The sequence below is a fragment of the Triturus cristatus genome, chromosome 9, assembly GCF_964204655.1.
Source record: "Triturus cristatus chromosome 9, aTriCri1.1, whole genome shotgun sequence".
Classification (NCBI taxonomy): domain Eukaryota; kingdom Metazoa; phylum Chordata; class Amphibia; order Caudata; family Salamandridae; genus Triturus; species Triturus cristatus.
The window spans coordinates 861,624,750-861,644,947 of NC_140592.1; the positions used below are offsets into that span (position 1 = coordinate 861,624,750).

Sequence of the window (20,198 nt, forward strand, 5' to 3'; positions counted from 1 at the left end):
GAATTAGCTGCCTGAGGTAGGACGTCGCCACCAGCCGGCGTCGCTGGACAAGGGACCTCCAAGTTACCCCGCACCGGGGACCGGAGTGGAGACCGGAGTAGAGCTGGAGCCGCACGGCTCCGGGGTGGCGCCGACCTGACGCCCACCGAGGCAGCCACCTGCGCAGAGAAATGAGACGGGCCTGGGGAGTGGCACGAAGCCCTCCGACAGCCGCGGACCAGAATGAGCCGAAGAACACTTGGCAACCCATGCGGCGGTGCCAGGGACGATTCAACCTCGGACTCACTCTCCGACGAGGCAGCCACCTGTGTGGAGGAACGAGAGGGGCCCGGAGAGGGACGAGGGTTCTCTCCTCAGCCTCGACCCAGAGCGAGACGAGGAGGGTCCACCGACCTCCGTGGTTCTGCACGGTCTAGCTGCTGCCGGCGCCGTAACGGCGTCACCTCGGCTTTAGACAGGACCACCCTGTCAAAGGACTGAGAGGGGCTCAGGGATGTGACCCGAGCCCCCGTGACCTCCCGCGACACCACAGGGACCCCCACGGGAGTTAGCGGCAAGGCAGAGATGCCGTGGCCTGAAAGAGGTACCCCAGAGGAGCCGCACCCCAACAGTACCACATCCTCCAAGCCTGGAACCGAACCAGTCGGTGCCAGGGCAGGAGCCACCGGTGGCGCCACAGAGGGCCCTGCGCAGAGCGAGGGATCCGCCGACGCCCCAGGAGGGGAAGGAGGAGGAGACGCCAGCAAGGCCTGCAAAGCCACCGCGTATGTCTCCATTTGAACTCTCGACGCCCCAACACTGGGAAACGGTGGATAGGACGACACGCGGGGCCGCATCACCCGCGGAGAGTCCACGCCCCCGGGAGGCCGGAAACCAGCCCCCGGGGACAAACTGCGACACATAACCACCTGGGAGCGACGCTCACATGACATCGGAGAAAGGAGAGGACGACGACCACGGCAGAGTCTGAAGCCATCCGTCGAAGCAGACCGAGGGAAGACGTCAACCTGGAGAGACGCGCCGATAGAAGTTTCATCCGGCGCTCCCGCCGCGACTTCGGCTTGAACTGTTGGCACTGCATACAGTCTGTGGTGCCGTGATCCTCCCCCAAACACCACATACAAATGAGGTGAGTGTCCGTCGCCGACATAAGATGCCCACAAGACGTGCAAGTCTTAAAGCCCGAAGGCATTCGCACACTGTTCCACTAATAAATGGAAGAAAAAAGGGGCCTAACAGGCCCGTAGCAAGGATCGGATCTGCGTTGCACGCGGAAAAGGAAAAAAACTGACGTGGGCGCGCCAGGGCGGGTCTTATGTGACCTCGCTAACGTCACATACGCGGACGACGTCTGGGCGGAGTCACGTGATGTCGCCCCGCCCCCGCACGCAGGGATGCTATGGCAAAAAGTTTCCGGATCCAGTCTCACGCCTGGGGAGAATTCTACGTGAAGGAATCTGCGGCTAGTAGTCTCTATCAGATACCAATGGTACCTTTAACCAGAGAGTTGTCAATCGGGTTTGCAACAGTACAGTTTTAGAAAAAGAACATAGGCTCTGGGTACCTGGTTGGCAGGATCGCAGGGTACACTTGGTCAAAGAACATCAACCTCAGGCAAAAAGTGGGGGGCAACCATGCAAAAAGGGGCACTTTCCTACAACAGGTACTTCAACCTAATGGAAACTGAGGTTCAAATGTGTAGATTAAGAAGGACTTTCGGATTGCTACAACATATCCTGTGGCTCAAGTAGGAACACTTATTGCTACCTTGCGACAGTCACTCAGAAGGCTTTGCAAGACACAGCCTCAATTTCTCCCAAAAGACTAAGCACCGAGAACCTTATATTCCACCTCTATTTACCTCCATTAGATCAAAGTAATGAATGGAAACAAAACAAAAAACAACAAAAAAACACACTTCTCATTTTTCTTCACATTTCTTAAACACTGTGCATACATAAAGTCTTTTAGAAAAGAATAATAATGAAGATTCAGTGATGAAAATGATTTGTTCAAGTCTGATTAAGGATTAAAAAATGTAATTTTTGTCGAAGTGTTAAATCAACCCTGGTTCAAGACATTTAAGGGATGTTTCATCTCTAGGAATTTCAGGGCATGGTATCATACCAATAAGTAGCTAGTCTAGTAAGCCACACACTTGTCTATAAACCTTGATTTGCAATTTATATATGGCTTCCTAATCCCATCATAGGTCATATGCATCTGGTTGGAAGCTGTTTCTCTATTGAGCATGTTTAGAGAAACTTAATTTTTCATCAGTAACAGGAACAACTAGAGAGAATGCAAATTGGGAAGAACAGCTTAGAGTACTCTAAAATAAGTAGCCTATTTCATAAGTCGGTGTAATGATGTATATGCATCACTAGACATATTACAGATGTAACATTTATGGCATGCCAAATATCATACCTTTGACCAATTCATTTATCAGAGTGCGTAAATAGTTGGTCTGCTTCTTCTTGCCCTCACAAACTTGAACCACATCAGCAAGATCTTGACGCACATCCTGAAGTAACTTTGCTCCCATCTTCACTTCTCTTTCAAAGAAACGGAAAAGTGGGTCCTACAGTCCCACGAAAAATTAAAGAATTAATTATGGTGTCTGAAACTATAGAGACATAACAAGATTAGAACAATTATTTCAGTTTCATCAATATTATTACTGATTTTTTCAGTGGGAAGCTCAGCTTGCATTGCAGCAAGAGTTCCAGGTTTACTTCAGGTTTTCAGCTCTCCTGTGGTATGTCGAACAAGTTACTTACCTTCGGTAACGATATATCTGTAAGAAACATTAGTTAGTGATAGATACCTTACCTTGGAATTACCTCCAGGCGTCAGACTGGATCCGGAAAGTTTTCATCAGCAGTACCCCTGCACCCGTCGTTGGCGTCGTGGCAGCTACTTGGACACCGCCCTTGGTGCTGATGTCAGTTCTGTACACGACATTCCGCGCCAGGAACGCAGAGCCATGCAAGATACTGACCACTGGTGCCTTGATACTTGGGCCCTGAAAGGAATGACCTTAACCCTAGAAATCAGTTTGCAGAACAGGGAGGATGGGTGGGGTGGTAAGGAATCTATCACTAACTTATGTTTCTTAGAGATATATCGTTACCGAAGTTAACTTGTTCATCTGAAAGAAACATGTAGTGATAGATTCCTTACCTTAGAATAGATACCCTAGCAATACCAGCCCCGGTGGTGGGTCTGTGAACCAAGATTACAACAGGAAGTCCCGGAAAACAGAACGGCCGAAGCAGCTGTCTCTCCGGACTTGACTGTCCAGGCAATAGTGCTTAGTAAAAATGTGCAGCGAGGCCCACGTAGCTGCCTGACAGATGTCTTGTAAGGGGACACCACGTCCCAATGCAGTAGTGGCAGCTGTGAGAAGTTGGCCTGGTATATGCTGGTCACTAGTTATAGTGGCCACCTTGCACCAGTCCAATTCGACTCTTGGTAGATAGGTTTAAAGACAACCTTTTAAAGAAAGCTATCCTAGTGGTAGCTGTGGAGAGCAGCCTTCAGGCTAAGTCTCTGAGGAATGTAAAGCAGCTTGTTTTACCTTATAATCTCTTGAATTACCAAATGAAAAGACACCACACAGGTATATATATCAAATATATACGTATTTATTTCTAAATATACTCTACTAATCTCTTTATGAGATTAGAGCCAGGTAAACATTCAAAAGATCAACAGTTCTCAATAAATTAAGCACAAATATGGCTGTAGCCCTAGGGGCGTACCAGACCATATGCTGAAATAATGGGTTAACAAACTCGACTTGCAAAAGGAAGAGGCCTAGGGCCTTGGGAATCGCTGGGGCTTCACTTCTGCAGTGTTAGCAGGTAAGTAATCAGCCCACAGGAGACGCGTGCAGTGTCTAAACACACACGCGGCTTTTCAATGCGTTTCAATGGCAAATGTCGCGGTTTGTATTTTACAGTTCTAGGGCACTTCACAAAAGTCAACAGGCAAGCAACTTACAGGGTAAGTATTTCGAGAGCCAACACACACTTGGGCACCGGAGTGCACGAGTTACCTCACCCAGGGAAGCCGGGTGCATAGGTGTCCTTTGGTGTCGGGTCGCGATGAACAAGTTACTTACCTTCGGTAACGATGTATCTGTAAGAAACATTAGTTAGTTAGATTCCTCACCTTAGAATATCCCCAGGCGTCAGACTGGATCCGGAAGATTTTTCGTCAGCAATACCCCTTGCGCGTCGCTAGGCGTCGTCTGCGGCTCCGCGTCCGTCGTCGGCGTCGTGCGCCGGAATGACGTCGGAGTACTTAGACGCCGCCCTCACGCGCTGACGTCAGTTCTTGTACATAGCTTTCAGCGCCAGGAATGCAGAGCCATGCAAAGACCGACACTGGTGCCAAAAATAAAATCTAGGGGCCTGAAAAGGATAACCTTAACCCTAGATGGCAGTTCGCAGAACGGGGAGGATGGGTGGGTCGGTGAGGAATCTAACTAGCTAATGTTTCTTACAGATACATCGTTACCGAAGGTAAGTAACTTGTTCATCTGAAAGAAACACGTTAGTTAGATTCCTCACCTTAGAATAGATACCCAAGCAATACCATCCCCGGTGGTGGGTCTGCGAACCAAGATCACACCAGAAAGTCCTGGAGGGCAGAACGGCCAAAGAAGCCATCCCTCCGGACTTGGCTGTCAAGGCAATAATGCCTGGCAAACGTGTGTAGCGAAGCCCACGTTGCCGCCTGACACATGTCCTGCAAAGGAACACCCCGTCCCAGAGCAGTAGTAGCCGCCGTGGCCCGAGTAGAATGGGCGCGCAGCCCAACAGGAGGGTCCTTTTTTGCCAAGGAGTAACACATTTTGATGCACAAAACAACCCACCGAGAGATGGTCCGTTTGTGCACAGCTTTCCCCTTCTTAGCACCCACGTATCCAACAAAAAGTTGGTCGTCCACCCGGAACTGCTTCGTGCGGTCCAGATAAAAGGAGAGCGCACGTTTTGGGTCCAGACGGTGGAGCCTCTCTTCCTCTTTGGAAGGATGCGGAGGCGGAAAGAAGGTGGGCAAGGTGACAGACTGCCCAAGATGAAAGGGGGTCACCACTTTCGGAAGAAAGGAGGGATGAGGCCGAAGGACAACCTTGTCCGGATGAACAGAGAGAAAAGGAGGCTTTGATGATAAAGCCTGGAGCTCACTCACCCGTCTAGCCGAGGTGATGGCTACCAGAAAAGCAGTCTTAAGCGTCAGGACAATTATGAAGAGGCTCAAAGGGAGCGCACATTAGAAATGTGAGAACAAGATTCAAGTCCCACTGAGGCATTACAAAAGGGACAGGAGGGAACGTGTGTGTAATGCCTTTGAGAAAGCGTGTAACCACAGGGGACTTGAAAAGAGAAGGCTGATCAGGAAGCCGCAAGAAGGCGGAGATGGCAGCAAGATAACCTTTCAGGGTGCCCAGGGCAGAGCCCTGCCGGGCCAGAGAAAGAAGAAAGAGGAGAACCTCAGAAAGAGGGGCGGAAAGGGGATCCACAGCCTTTGCTGTGCACCATGCCACAAATTTGTTCCACCGGCAGGCGTATACCGACTTTGTGGAGGGACGCCTGGCTGCCAGAATGATATCACAGACTTCAGGAGGCAAGTCAAATGGCATCAACTGCCGCCGCTCAATCTCCACGCATGGAGGTGGAGGCTGGACAGGTTCGGGTGGAGGACCGTCCCCTGCTGCTGCGACAGAAGATCCTCCCGAAGGGGCAGACGTATCGGGGGATCGGTCAACATACTGAGTAGCTCGGGATACCAGTATCTTCGTGCCCAATCCGGAGCCACCAAGATGACTTGGGCCCGGTCGTGCCTGATCTTCTTCAGCACTCTGGGCAGAAGTGGTATAGGCGGAAAGGCGTACAACAGACCGCAACTCCACTCGTGACGAAAAGCGTCGCCGAGCGAGTGCCGCCTTGGAAATTCCAACGCGCAGAACTGCTGACATTGCGCGTTCTCTTCGGTGGCGAATAGATCTAACCAAGGCTCTCCCCACTGCTGAAAGAGACCTTGCGCCACTTCGGAGTTCAGACGCCATTCGTGATCCATCATGCACCGGCGGCTGAGTTCGTCTGCTCTGGCGTTCAGAGAGCCCGCCAGATGTTGAACCACTAGGGTGACGCCCTGGTGTTCCAGCCATGTCCAGAGGCGCAGAGCCTCCTGACAAAGGGTCCACGACCCCACCCCGCCCTGTTTGTTGCAATAACACATGGCGGTGGTGTTGTCCGTGAACACCTGCACGACACTTCCCCTGACAGAGGGAAGGAAGGCTTTCAGTGCAAGCCGGATCGCTCTCAACTCCAACAGGTTGATGTGGAGACGAGACTCCGCCGGAGACCAGAGGCCTCTGATCTCCGCCTCTCCCATATGGCCACCCCATCCCAGGAGGGACGCATCCGTCACTACGACATGCTCCGGTTGGGGAAGGGAGAGGCTCTTGCCCTTGACCCACTCGCGGTCCGTGAGCCACCACTGCAACTGCTGTGCAGTGCCCTCCGAGATCAAGACATGGTCGGACAGGTTGCCGTGATGCTGGGCCCACTGAAACTTCAGGTCCCACTGCAGAGCCCGCATGCGCCGCCTGGCGTGATGCACTAGTAGGATGCAGGAGGCCATCAGCCCCAGAAGCCGCAACACTAGCCTGACCGAAACCCGGGATAGAGGCCGAAAGATGGGAATCAGGGCCTGTATATCCTGGACCCGCTGTTCCGGTGGATGGACCCGGAACTGCGCCGAATCGAGAACCGCTCCGATGAAGAGGAGCTTCTGAGAGGGACTCAGGTGTGACTTCGGCACGTTGATGGAAAACCCCAGCAAATGCAGGAGATCCGCCGTAGTCTGGAGGTGGGAGACGACTGCCTGGGGCGAGCCCGCCTTCAACAACCAGTCGTCGAGATAGGGGAAGACTGGAACCCCTGATCTGCGCAGATGAGCTGCGACCACCGCCATCACTTTCGTGAACACCCGAGGGGCACTGGTGAGGCCGAAGGGAAGCACGGTAAACTGAAAGTGCTCTTGGCCCACCGTGAACCGCAGGTAACGCCGGTGGGCCGGCAGGACGGGGATATGGAAATATGCGTCCTGCAAGTCCAACGCTACCATCCAGTCTCCAGGGTCTAGGGCAGCTAGAACCTGAGCCAACGTTAGCATCTTGAACCTTTCCTTTCGGAGGAAGGCATTGACGTTCCGGAGATCCAAGATAGGGCGTAGGCCCCCCTTGCCCTTCTTGGGAACCAGAAAGTAGTGGGAATAACAACCACGACCTACTTCTGGACTCGGAACGCGCTCGACGGCCCCCTTGGCCAAGAGAGCCGAAACTTCCTCGCGGAGAAGATTCAAATGATCCCCCGAGATACGGTGGTGCTGCGGTGGCATGGCTGGAGGGGTCGTCTCGAAGGGGAGGGAGTAGCCCCTTCGGACGATTTGCAGCACCCACCTGTCCGATGTTATGGACCGCCAGTGGAGCAGGTGATGGCGAACTCTGCCGCCCACTGGCGTGGTATGGGCCTGAAAGCTCGGACTAGGAGGGCTTTGAGGCGGATGCTGCCGGGGTGGAAGTGGGCTGACCACGTCGGCCTCCATTTCCGCCACGGCGGAAACCACGTCCGCGACCGCGCGCAGGTTGGTTCTGCGGCTGGTGGCTTTGCGGACGTGAGGAGGCGCCCCTTCCTTGGCCACGAAAGGGGCGAAAAGCGGAGGTGGGCGCCCGCGGAGCCGAGAGGCCCAAGGACTTGGCCGTAGCCCGGGAGTCCTTAAAGCGGTTCAGCGCACTGTCCGCCTTCTCACCAAACAGGCGAGTGCCATCAAAGGGCATGTCCATGAGGGTGTTCTGGACATCCCCGGAAAATGACGTGGACCGCATCCAGGCGTGGCGGCGGAGCGCCACCGTGGTGGAAATCGCCCGACCCAGCGAGTCCGTGGTGTCAAGCCCACATCTTATGGCGTGCCGTGCTGCATCCCTCCCATCGGCCAAAGCCTGGTTAAGACGCGTCCGGACCTCCTCCGGACACAGGGGCAGCACGTCCTCCACCGTATCCCACAGGGAATGGGAATAACGGTCCAAGAGACAGGCGGTATTCAAGGACCGCAGGCCCAAACTAAGGGACGAGAACAGTTTCTTGCCAAACTGCTCGAGTCTCTTGGAATCCCGGTCCGGCGGAGCGGTCGGGAAGGAGGATTGGGAGGTAGAGGCCTGGATAACCAGACTCTCGGGGGTGGGGTGTTGGGACAGGAAACTGGGGTCGCCCGGAGCAGGGCGGTGGCGCCTGGCAACGTTCCTATCCACAGGAGGAACTGTGGAGGGCTTGGACCAGGTGCCCTGCAGAACGTCAGTGAGGGCCTCATTGAACGGCAGCAGAGGCTCAGTGGAGCTTGCTGAGGTTTGAAGCACCTCAGTGAGGATGTTAGTCCTCACAGCCACGGCAGGCAACTCGAGCCCAAGGGCCTCGGCCGCCTTGCGCAGCACCACAGAAAATGCTGCACCCTCCTCCGAAGCCACGGTCGGAGGAGAAGTGAATCCAGTGTCTGGCGAGGTGTCCAGCCCACTGGCCTCCCCCAGTTCATCTGCCCAGTCCTGAGAAAGCTGTGACTGAACAGCCATAGGGTCCTCGAACCCCTCCCAGTCGCCCCCATCTTCCGATTCCTGATAAACAGGAGAAACGATCGGAACCGGACTGTAGAGATGGTAGGACTCAAGCGGCGTCGGATGCGGCGTCGGTCGACGCCGTAGCGGCGCCGGGTCCGGAGGAGGGCTAAACTGGGGCGGTGTCGGCGCCAAAGGCGTCGGCGGCGCCGGAGGTGTAGGCGTGTGCGCCGGCGTCGGTGGTTCATTCGCCGGCGCCGGTGGAGGAGTGACTAGGTCAACCGGCGTCGACGGGGGCCCAGGCATGGGCCCCGCGGGGACCTGCGGCGTCGAGACCGGAGTCGTCGACGGCCCTGGGGCCGGAGCCGCCGGCAGGCAACGTCGCCCAGTCGAGTCCGCGGGGCCCAAAGGCGCGCCAGCGGGCGTCGACGGCGGGGCCAGGCTCCTCATGGCCGAGAGGAAGGCACTGATCTCCGCCGGCGCCGCGTCAGTCCCAGGGACCGGAAGGTGTGGGGGCGGACGCGGCGCCTGCGGCTCCGCCAGAGCCGCGGGGGTGGAACCACCCTGACCCTCGGCCGAGTCGCGCGACCGGCGAGGGGAGTCCGAAGAGCGGTGTCGCCTCTTGGACTTCTTTGAGCGTTTGGACTTACCCGACGACTTGGAGCCGGACGATCGATGGCGTCGGCTAGGGCTCCGCGAGCGATCCTTGGACCTCCTCCTGGACCGGGATCACGCCCGACGCGGAGCCGAGTGGCGAAGCTCGAGAAGCTTGCGGGACCGCTCCCGCCTAGCCTTCGAAGTCAGGGCCTGGCAGTCGTTACACGACTCCGCGTCGTGGTCGGGGCCTAAACAGTAGAGGCACCGGCGGTGGTGATTGGTCACCGACATCAGTCGATGGCAATCCTCGCAAGCCTTGAACCCAGGCATCCTACCGGCACCAGATGTCGACAGACAAGGATCAAAAATGATCAAAAAGATTTAGTCAAAAAAGACTAAAAGGGGTAGCTCTCCCGGATCTGCGCTTACTGGCGCGGAAAAAAGAAGAACTGACGTCAGCGCGCGAGGGCGGCGTCTAAGTACTCCGACGACGTCATCCCGGCGCACGACGCCGACGACGGACGCGGAGCCGCAGACGACGCCTAGCGACGCGCAAGGGGTATTGCTGACGAAAAATCTTCCGGATCCAGTCTGACGCCTGGGGATATTCTAAGGTGAGGAATCTAACTAACGTGTTTCTTTCAGATCGTTACAGTACTTGGAACCATGTTTGGACTCCATACATCAAAGTCGGACCTTAAGTGGGTCTGTGAGAGACATCTGCTTCTGACACACAAACATGGTTTGAAGCATGCTGTCTTTAGCGACAAAATCTGTGATACACTGCCACATTCATTCTCAATCTGGAAGAAAAAAGTTCAGTAAGCAACCAAAATCAGAGAAAATCAGTAAGCGTCAAGGGCTGGATCCATGCCGGATGTGCAGAAAAAAAACAGAAACTTAGGTCAGTGCATCCAGGGGAGGTTGCAGATGCTTAGGGGGGGGTTGCGGGGCACAAATATGCAGTTCTGTATAATCATGTCTGGGCAGGGTCACAATGATGCCCAATGGCACTATCTACGGGTGCATAGGAGTTATCGAACGTCTTTCAAACAGTTTGGCACTGGGGAAGATTCAAAATGTGAGGAACGTTTCGGTGGAAATATCCATAAACAATGAAGTATATGTTGGACATACTAAAGCCCAGGAACAAACATTACCTTAATATAGGTGATTATGTGGGTTTCATACTCACACAGGAATACCGTAATCAGTGAAACAGTGCTACTATTCTGTCCTGTGAAGTGGCATGCCAGACCCTGAGGCAGAGAAGCCTAAAATGGTCTATCAAAAGACCATAAAGAGGGAGCGCCCTCAGAAGCCATACTATTCTTAACTCTCGTCATGTTCACAATTCTCCCTGAACCCCTATTGCCCTTTAATGAAGCACTGACTAATGACCTTCTAGGAACTTGGTATAAACCTAACACAGGGGCTCCTGTGAACAAGACAATTGCCAGCTGCCATCACCTGGGCCAGGGTGCCCACCATTCTCCCCACTACTGCTAATTTGCAGCAAAAGCTATGAAAGTAAAAATCTCTGCCAATTATCTATTATATTTTGATGCAGTCACTTTTTCAACAGCTGTAAATGCCATGTGTCATTCCTTAGAGTAGGAAATCTGCAGATCATTCTCCAAAGGAAAACATTTGCAGATACATCTCAAGCTTCAAAAAATGTATTGCAATAATTGTTGTTTTGGCATGTTTTGAAAAACAGTTTACCTTAATGTTGTCCACTGTTCGTTTAAGATGGTTCAATGCCTGTGGGATAACTTGGAGCCAGTTGCAGGCAGTAGTGTGTAGAGTTCTCATCCAACCAGGACGGCCATCTGAGGTGGAATCGGTCCTTTGCTTCTTCTCCGTTTCTGCATAGGCCAAGTCGTCTTCATCCTCGAGCATCTGCATTTTCAGCATTTTACTAATCATGTCAACTCCTGCGCAACAAAATAAAAAAACATGAGGAAACAAAGCATTATGGTTGTGTAGGAAGAATGTTGCTTAATGTATCTACCATTATTTTCAGGCTTCAAATCTCTTGGGCTCCAGGTTGTGGAAACTATTATATAACTAGAAGCCAAAAAAAAAAAAAGAATAAGTTAACTTACCTACAGAAAAACTCTCTCTGGTGATACTCTAGCGAAGCATACATTCCTTACCTTGTGAATCGCCCTATATGCCAGACTGGATCTGGAAATGCTTTGCCATAGCTCCAGTGCACCAACATGTAGTGCCATCATCTATCCACTGCAATTCGAAACAGCCTTTAGACTGGACAACAAGGAGGCACATATAAGCACCACCCCAGCCCGGCAACGCCAGTTTATATACCATATCCTTCTGTGCTGTCAGATGCAGAGTGAGATTCAAAAATTAAAATGCACTGGCTGTGTATACATCCTTTATTAATTCTCAAAAGTGCATTCCACAGAGGGGGAGGTGGGCAGCCAGTGAGTAATCTGTGGTTAGATAAGTATCCATTAGAAGGAAAATGCCACAGGCAGATACTGTATCCACCAGAAAAAGCGTTACCGAAGGTAAGTAACTTGTTCTTCTGATGGATACATCTGCCAGTGGATTCCTCACCTTGTGAAAAGATTCCCACAGCAGTCCCCCTCCCGGAGGGGGGTGTCCACCCTTCTATAGCAGAAAGTCCTGAAGGACGGAACAAGCAAAATGTCCGTCCCTCCTCACCTCAGAATCCAAGCAGCAATGCTTTGTGAAAGTGTGAAGGGAGGCCCAAGTTGCCGCCCTACAAATGTACTCCACAGGAACACCTCTAGACAAAGCAGACGTGGAAAACTTAGCTCTAGTAGAATGAGCCCTTAAACCCTCTGGAGGTTCCTTACCGGCCAAAGAGTAGCATATCTTGATGCACAAGACAATCCATCTGGAAAGGGTGCGCTTGTGCACCGCTCTGCCTTTCCTGCAGCCAACAAAGCCCACAAAGAGCTGGTCGTCCACTCGAAAGTCCTTTGCCCTATGAAGGTAGAAGCTGACCACCCTCTTAGGGTCCAGACGGTGAAGCCGCTCCTCCTCCTTGGAAGGGTGAGGAGGGAGGATAGAAGGTAGGGAGGGTAATGGACTGCCCCAGATGGAAGGGAGTTATCACCTTAGGCAGAAAGGCAGCCCTGGTCCTGAGTACCATTCTTTCAGCATTAATGGTCAAGAACAGGGGTTTTGAACTGAGAGCTTGAAGCTCACTTACCCTCCTTGCCGAGGTGATCCCAATGAGAAAAACCGTCTTGAAAGACAACAGTCTCAAGGGACACTTGTGTAAGGGCTCAAAGGGAGAACCCATCAGATAAGTTAAAACAAGATTTAAGTCCCATTGAGGCACAATAAAAGGAGTTGGAGGAAACTTGTTTGTAAGACCTTTCAGAAACCGCAAAACAATAGGCGATTTGAACAATGATGGTTGATCCGGCAAACAAAGGAATGCCGACAAGGCTGAAAGATATCCCTTTACAGTGGCTACGACAAAACCTTGCTGAGCAAGAGAAAGGGCAAACTGAAGAATGTCAGATAAACGAGCCCTCAAAGGATCAATAGATTTCTCCCCAAACCAGAGCACAAATTTATACCACCTATAGGAATAGATAGATTTAGTGGAATGACTTCTGGCAGACAAAATTACATCTACCACATCTGGCGGGAGAGAAAAAGAATTCAGGTTGCCCCGTTCAATCTCCAGGCATGAAGGTGTAAGCTCTGGAGGTGGGGGTGTAGAACGTGCCCTTCCGACTGCGAGAGGAGGTCTGCCCTCAGAGGGAGACGGAGCGGAGGGCACGAGGAGAGGTGGAGAAGATCTGTATACCACACCCTTCTTGGCCAATCCGGGACGATCAATATGACTTGGGCCCTGTCTTGGCGAATCTTCCTCAGAACCCGAGGAATCAATGGTATGGGAGGAAACGCGTTAAGGAGATGTGAGTCCCATCTCAACTGAAACGTGTCCCCCAATGCTCCCTGCATTGGATACTGGAGACTGCAGAATGACGGGCAGTGAGCATTCTCGTGAGTGGCAAACAGGTCCACCCGAGGAGTTCCCCCACGTCCGAAAGTTGTGACGAACTACCTCCAGATGAAGCCTCCACTCGTGATTGACGGAGAACTGCCGACTGAGACTGTCTGCACGTACGTTCAGAACCCCGGCCAGATGATTTGCCATCAGACAAATCTGATGATCCTGAGCTCAGGACCAGAGACGCTTAGCCTCTCAGCAAAGACAAGGAGAACCCACTCCTCCCTGCTTGTTGACATACTACATCACGGTAGTGTTGTCTGTCAGGACTTGAACCGACTGACCGCGAAGGGAAGGGAAGGGAGGAAGGCCTTTGAGCGCCAAACGTATCGCCCGCAATTCCAGAAGGTTGATGTGAAGCAACCTTCCCTCTGGAGACCAAAGAACCTTGATCTCCAGATCCTCCAGATGCGCACCCCACCCTAAAGTGGATGCATCCGTTATTACTGTGGCCACCGATGGAGGTAGATGGAAGGGCTTTCCTTGGGACAGATTGCCCTGTACACCCCACAAAGACAGATCTGCCGCAGCTTCTCTGGAGATCCTCACAGACTCCCTGAGATCTCCCTTGTGCTGATACCACTGCCTGCGGAGGCACCACTGGAGGTCCCTCATATGCCAGCGTGCATGGTTGACCAACAGAATGCAGGAAGCAAACAAACCGAGCAGGCAAAGGACCTTCAGGACTGGAACGACTGCTTCATTGTAAAACAGGGGAATCATTTCCTGTATGTCGAGAATCCTTTGTGGAGGAGGGAATGCTCGACACACAGTAGTGTCCAGTACTGCCCCTATGAACAGGTTGCGCTGAGAGGGCACCAGGTGAGACTTGGGCACGTTTATCGAAAAACCCAATTTGTACAACAGCTGGATTGTAACTTGCAGATGAAGCACCTTCTCTGGCGACTCCGCTTTGATCAGCCAGTCGTCCAGATAGGGGAAAACTGGAATCCCCGACCTTCTGAGATGTGCTGCCACCACTGCCATCACCTTGGTGAAGACTCGAGGTGCAGTAGTAAGACCAAACGGAAGAACCGCAAACTGATAATGTTGTAAACCGGAGATACTTCCTGTGCGACTTCAGGATGGGGATGTGAAAATAAGCATCCTGTAAATCGATTGACACCATCCAGTCCTCCAGATGCAGAGCTTGAAGAACCTGCGCAAGGGTGAGCATCTTGAATTTCTCTTGCTTCAGAAAAAGATTCAAGATCCTGAGGTCCAATTTTGGACGCAATCTGCCATCCTTTTTTGGAATCAGGAAATACCGGGTGTAGCATCCCTGACCACTTTCCTGCTCTGGAACCACCTCTATCGCACCTTTTTTCAATAATGTCAGGACTTCCTGCTGCAGGAGAAGAAGGTGGTCCTCTGAGCAAGCACCTTGACATGGAGGGTAGTTGGGAGGGAACTCCCGAAAGGGAAGGGCATACCCATTTTCTACAAGATCTAGAACCCAGAGGTCTGAAGTGACCAATTCCCAATCTTGTAGAAAATGGGTAAGCCGGCCGGGAGACCCATGACATTTTGGAGGAAGACTAAGCGTTTTTGCACAGCCCCTGGGCGCCAGGACCAGCACAGCGCACTTTAGCCACGGTCCCTTGCGGAGCCCTCATCACCGGCGAGGAGGTCCCGCAGCGCGGGAGACCCCTGACATTTTGGAGGAAGACTAAGCGTTTTTGCACAGCCCCTGGGCGCCAGGACCAGCACAGCGCACTTTAGCCACGGTCCCTTGCGGAGCCCTTATCACCGGCGAGGAGGTCCCGCAGCGCGGGAGACCCCTGACATTTTGGAGGCAGACTAAGCGTTTTTGCACAGCCCCTGGGCGCCAGGACCAGCACAGCGCACTTTAGCCATGGTCCCTTGCGGAGCCCTTATCACCGGCGAGGAGGTGCCGCAGCGCAGGACTCGCGCGGCCCGGGCGAAGACCGGGCCAAGACGGGCCCGTCTTAGCCCATCCTAGCCAGGAGTAGACTGGGCTGGGCCATAGCCCTTAGCCCTTGGATCTCGTCCTCATATTCTTGATCTCTTGGCAGATAAGTCTTTGTTATTCACTACGTTAATAATTGTGTCACTGCTTGAATGTAAGAAATCAGCGCCTTTTGTATTATAGTATTTTGTTGAATACCCATTGCTTATCGTTTGTTACATTATTATTTCGTAAAACGATCAAACACATTTTGACTGGTATCTCTATAACACTGACTCCCCCAAGTGGCATTCTCTTCTTCCTGCATTGTTTGACTTGCTGCCCCTAGGTTTTTGTGCATATTTAAGCCAAAATGGTGAAAAGAAAAGCCTCAAGTTCACAGCCTAAGAAGCAGTCCAAATCGGGGGGAGGGACCATGTGTCTCTATTTTAAATTATTTAACGGGAGCAATGGGAGCTCTGGAGGAGCAAATTGTGTCAGTTGAAGATACCATCTACCGCGACAATACGGTTGGCACAGCCGACTCTGGGGACTTACTTTTGAATGAAAATAAGCAATCATTACATGATCTTAATGTTGAAAGCAACGGATGTGTCTTGAACATCTCAGATCACGTCTCCTTTACCGACCATGACGCTGAGTTTCAGCCACCCACTAAACGTTCAAAAAATCCGATTTTAACCTTAGACACAGTGGTAGAACCAACTTCCAGGACTAAGGTTAGCACACAGAAAGCAGGAAAAAAGGGAATTATTAAGCCCCCCCCCCCAAAACTTAAAAAAGTAACTTGGGGAACGGAGTCAACTCCCCCACATGTACTCACTCAGAATAATATAATGGCAATAAAAACTAAGATTGAGGCCATGGATACTTTTTTTAGAGACTCCTTAAGTAATGTTATAACTAGGCTTGGTGCAATTGAAGAGTTACTACTTAACCATTCTAAATCTTTGAAAATTATTGAAGCACCAATATCAAATCCTGGAGCCTTTAAATCTAGGACAAATAAGGATTTGGTTAAGCCCATATTAAATCCAAGGAGTACACAGTCGAACCTCGGACATATTGATGACCATGTGCCAGCACCTCAGGATAGCACCATAAGTCAATTACACTGTAGGCAAACCATGGCGGATAATTATACTGATGGCACTAATCGACATAATGTAGTTCCAGCTGTAAACAGAGTATGAATCAACTGCCCCTCTACTGGATTTACCACCTGCTGCTACGCCATATACAGTGATTTTAACTAACGTTCCCAAATTGAGAAATGATGTGTACGAACCTTGGCAAGTGATAAGAAATAAGTCTTTAGCCTGGTTGGGAACCAGGGTAGGTGAAACTGATAGATTATTTGCGGAGTTCAAAATGGTAAGAAGGGTAAGCTGGGTAGGAAGAGGTACAAAGGTATTGCCAGGTGATTGCGTGCTTTTAAATTTCAAAACACCGCAATTTGTTCACTGGATATTGAGCAAAATGGAATCTTACACAGTGGCCCCAGGAAATATCAGCGTGGGTCCTTTGGGCTTTTTTTACAAGCCTGGTGTATTGGAAAAAAGGGTCCCAACCAAAGATTCTGGTTACAGATACTCTGTACAAACATACAACCGCTATGAGTCCCTACCTTCCCTAGAAGAAGTAGATTGACGTAGTAGCTCGGACAAACTAGGGGGTAACTTGGTCCAAGATCTTGGGGAGGAGCCACATGGTAAGAATAATGTAACTCATTTGGCGGACCCCGTAAATAATTTTACGCGAAATGGCACTCATAATGAGACCTGGGAAAAAAGAAGTTGTAAGGCCTGTATTATGCCTTCTCTCCCTATTATAATTGGCAGTTCTAGTCCTGATTTTACGACCCCTAAAATCCCTTTCGAGATTGTTATGAATAATAACATTCTTCACGAGGCACAGAAGTCTTTATCTGACAGCGCCAATGTGGCGCCGACCTCTAGTTCGGGGTCTATATCTGCCCCACAAAATCATTCTCCTTTACTGATTCCTTTAACAACTTTGGGAAGTAGTTGTGGGGGGAATAACTTAAGAACTAGTCCTGAGGGAGTTCAAATGGCTTATTGGAACATCGCGGGCTTAAAATCGAAGTTGTTAAATGATATATGGTTAGATTCGGAATTTTGACATCCTTTGTTTACAGGAAACTTGGCTAGTAGAGACTGTTCACTTGGAAGGATATAGAACCTTTTTCACTCCAGCTGTTCCGTCTCCCTGTGGCAGAGCGAAGGGAGGCCTCTGTATATACATTTCAAATTTGATGAATTATGAAAAATGTGATTATTTTGATGGCCCCTATTACCAAGTTATTGGTTTAATCTGCGACTCACTTACGAAGTTGATCATAGTCAATTTTTACAACAATGTCCCACAGTTACAGTTCACAAGTATCCTGAAGTCTCTAACAGACAGACTAGCGTGGCTTCAGGATTCAACGGACAAGGATGTAGTTATACTGTGGGGGGGAGATTTTAATTGTACATTATGTGAACATATAGGTAAAGGGACCTGAGGCTTAACACATGATAATAATGATGAAGATTGCCTTCCGCACTTTGCGCACACCACCCAAGGGGATCTTTTTAATGACATACTACTAACACATGATATGGGCTTTGGTAATACGTTAACTCCTATGACAGCCTTTTGCCCAACCTTTAATGGTCGTGGTGCCTTCTCTATAATAGATTTTATTTTGCTGTCTAATAGACATTCTTCTAGGGTAACGAATTTTTACACACACGGCTTAGTCTTAAGTGATCATTTTCCACTAAGCATAAGCCTGATGACGCAATGTCAAACCATTAGAAAAAGTGGCAGAAACATTAACTATGTTGGTAACATTAAACTCAGCAGGCAGAATGGATATGCACTAAGTTGGGAGAGTGTGAACCACGAAGAACTTATGAGCAAAATAGTTAGGGATTGCTATAGCAATATTGTGCACTGTTTAAACGACCAGGGCGATCATAGCGACATCGTGGAGAACTTTGCAATAATTGCAGCATCCATTAAGAAGGCCCTTTTCGTTGAAACTAATAGAAGTAAACTCATGAAGTCAGGATGGTTTGACAACTCGTGCACCCAAGCATATTCAAAGTTGAAGTATGCGCTTCATGCTGAAATTAAAAATCAATTTGACATTAGTAAAGCTAGGAGGGAGTACAAATTGGCGCTGAAAAATAGGAAAAACGAGTTAAAAAGGAAAATGTGGTCAGCACTGCATGAGGCATCTATGTTGCATGACTCGTCAGCTTTCTGGAAGGCCGTTAATGCCCCGTTTTTAATTAATACGGACAGGGCTAATATAGAGATAGCAATCCCTGAACAAGACTGGATTAGACATTATATAAATCTCTATAACTGTCCAACTGTTGCTTCGGTTGTTTTAGGGCCACCAGCAATTGAGCCGCTACCCTAGGGGCCAGAATCTCAAAAGTATTTGGTTTTTGACCTTCAGGAAGTAAATGACGCAATATTAGTTGGTCAAGGGGGCAAGGCACCAGGGCCGGATGGCATTCCAGTAGATCTTTTTAAATGTAATCTTGAGCTATGGGGTCCACTTTTAACTTTATTTTGTAATGCATGTAGTGTGTATGGTCTTCCTCCAACCTGGTTAGTTTCTATTTTAGTCCCCATTTTTAAGAAAGGAGATAGAGCTAATCCGGCATGTTATCGCCCTATTTCCTTGTTAGACTCTTCCGTGAAAATTGTCGGTAGAGTCATACTTAACAGGTTACAAGAATGGGCAGAGGCCTCGGGAATAATATGTGATACACAATATGGATTTCGCAAGGGCATGGGGACAGTGGATCAGTCTTAATTTAAATCTAAATTAATAAATACACGGAGGCGAAAAGGGGTAATTTATATTTAACTTTTGTTGATTTATCATCAGCGTTTGATTGTGTTGTCCACGCAAAGTTATGGGAAATTTTAGAAGAGTTAGGTCTGGACACTTTATTAGTTTCTTTTCTTAGACAGCTCTATGCCAGGGCCAGGGTACGGTATGGGGCAGAGGGCCAATGCACTACTGATTTTAAGATAGGAAAAGGAGTGAGACAGGGCTGTGTTCTCGCTCCTTTCCTTTTTAATCTATATATTAATGGTCTAGAAAAACATTTAGTGCAAAATTGTAGAGATCTACCTCAGATAGAAATGAGAACTAATCCGGCACTGTTATACGCCGCCGACGCCGTATTAATGGCTCGTACCCCATTGGCCCTACAATGAGTAATATCCTCCTTTGAGAACTATGTCAAACTTGGGGCTCTCTATAAATGTCTCCAAAACTTTCGCCATGATTACTGGTAGTAGCAAGAACAAGAGCACAAAGAGCATGTTTGTATATGATAAGCCTATTGAATATACCAAAACGTTTGCTTATTTGGGCATCCTATTTGACAACAAATCCAGCTGGCAACAAGCTGTGAAAGCCAGGAGGATCCTGTTTGCTAGAACCGTGACTGCCCTTTATAATTTTAGCAAGAAATTGGGTAGGAGGACCCCGTCTGAGCTGTTAAAAATTTATAACGCAAAATGTGTGTCTGTCGCCACTTATGGAGCTGGTGTCTGGGGGATTGTTGATGTTACTTCTTTGCAGACTGTGGAAAATAAATTTCTAAGGTTCTTATTGGCGGTGCCAGATTCCACTTCAACTTACATATGCCATGTAGAACTGGGAATTGGTTACTTGGAAGATACCATTAAAATACAACCGATACTTGAATGGCATAGGATCTGGACCTTGGAAAATTTGCCCTTGAATCGCTCTATTATTTCTGACCTTTTGAAGCTAGAAGGGGTGTTGAGGATAAGATGGCTAGTATACATTAAATCCTTTCTTTATAATTTGGACCATCGTGAGTTTTTTGATGATCCTACCACTTTATGCCTGATTGCAAGAAAGGAATTGAAAAAACTGTGTTTGGACTATTTAAATGACCGCAGACTGGCAATAGAACTGAAGAAAACTTCCGTACAGGAACATCAGTTGATTTCTACCCATT

The 20,198-nt window shown here is 49.9% G+C and overlaps 1 protein-coding gene across 1 annotated transcript in view; it reads right to left on the reverse strand.

Annotated features, from left to right (window-relative positions):
- The window catches only part of DYNC1H1 (dynein cytoplasmic 1 heavy chain 1), a 1,397,843-nt gene that overhangs the window by 150,667 nt on the left and 1,226,978 nt on the right, over positions 1–20,198 (reverse strand). The window contains exons 73-74 of the mRNA XM_085626346.1: positions 10,946–11,157; positions 2,431–2,584 (exon numbers count right to left, since the gene is read on the reverse strand). Coding sequence (XP_085482472.1) covers positions 2,431–2,584; positions 10,946–11,157 — 366 coding nt within the window. The remainder of the gene's footprint in view (positions 1–2,430; positions 2,585–10,945; positions 11,158–20,198) is intronic.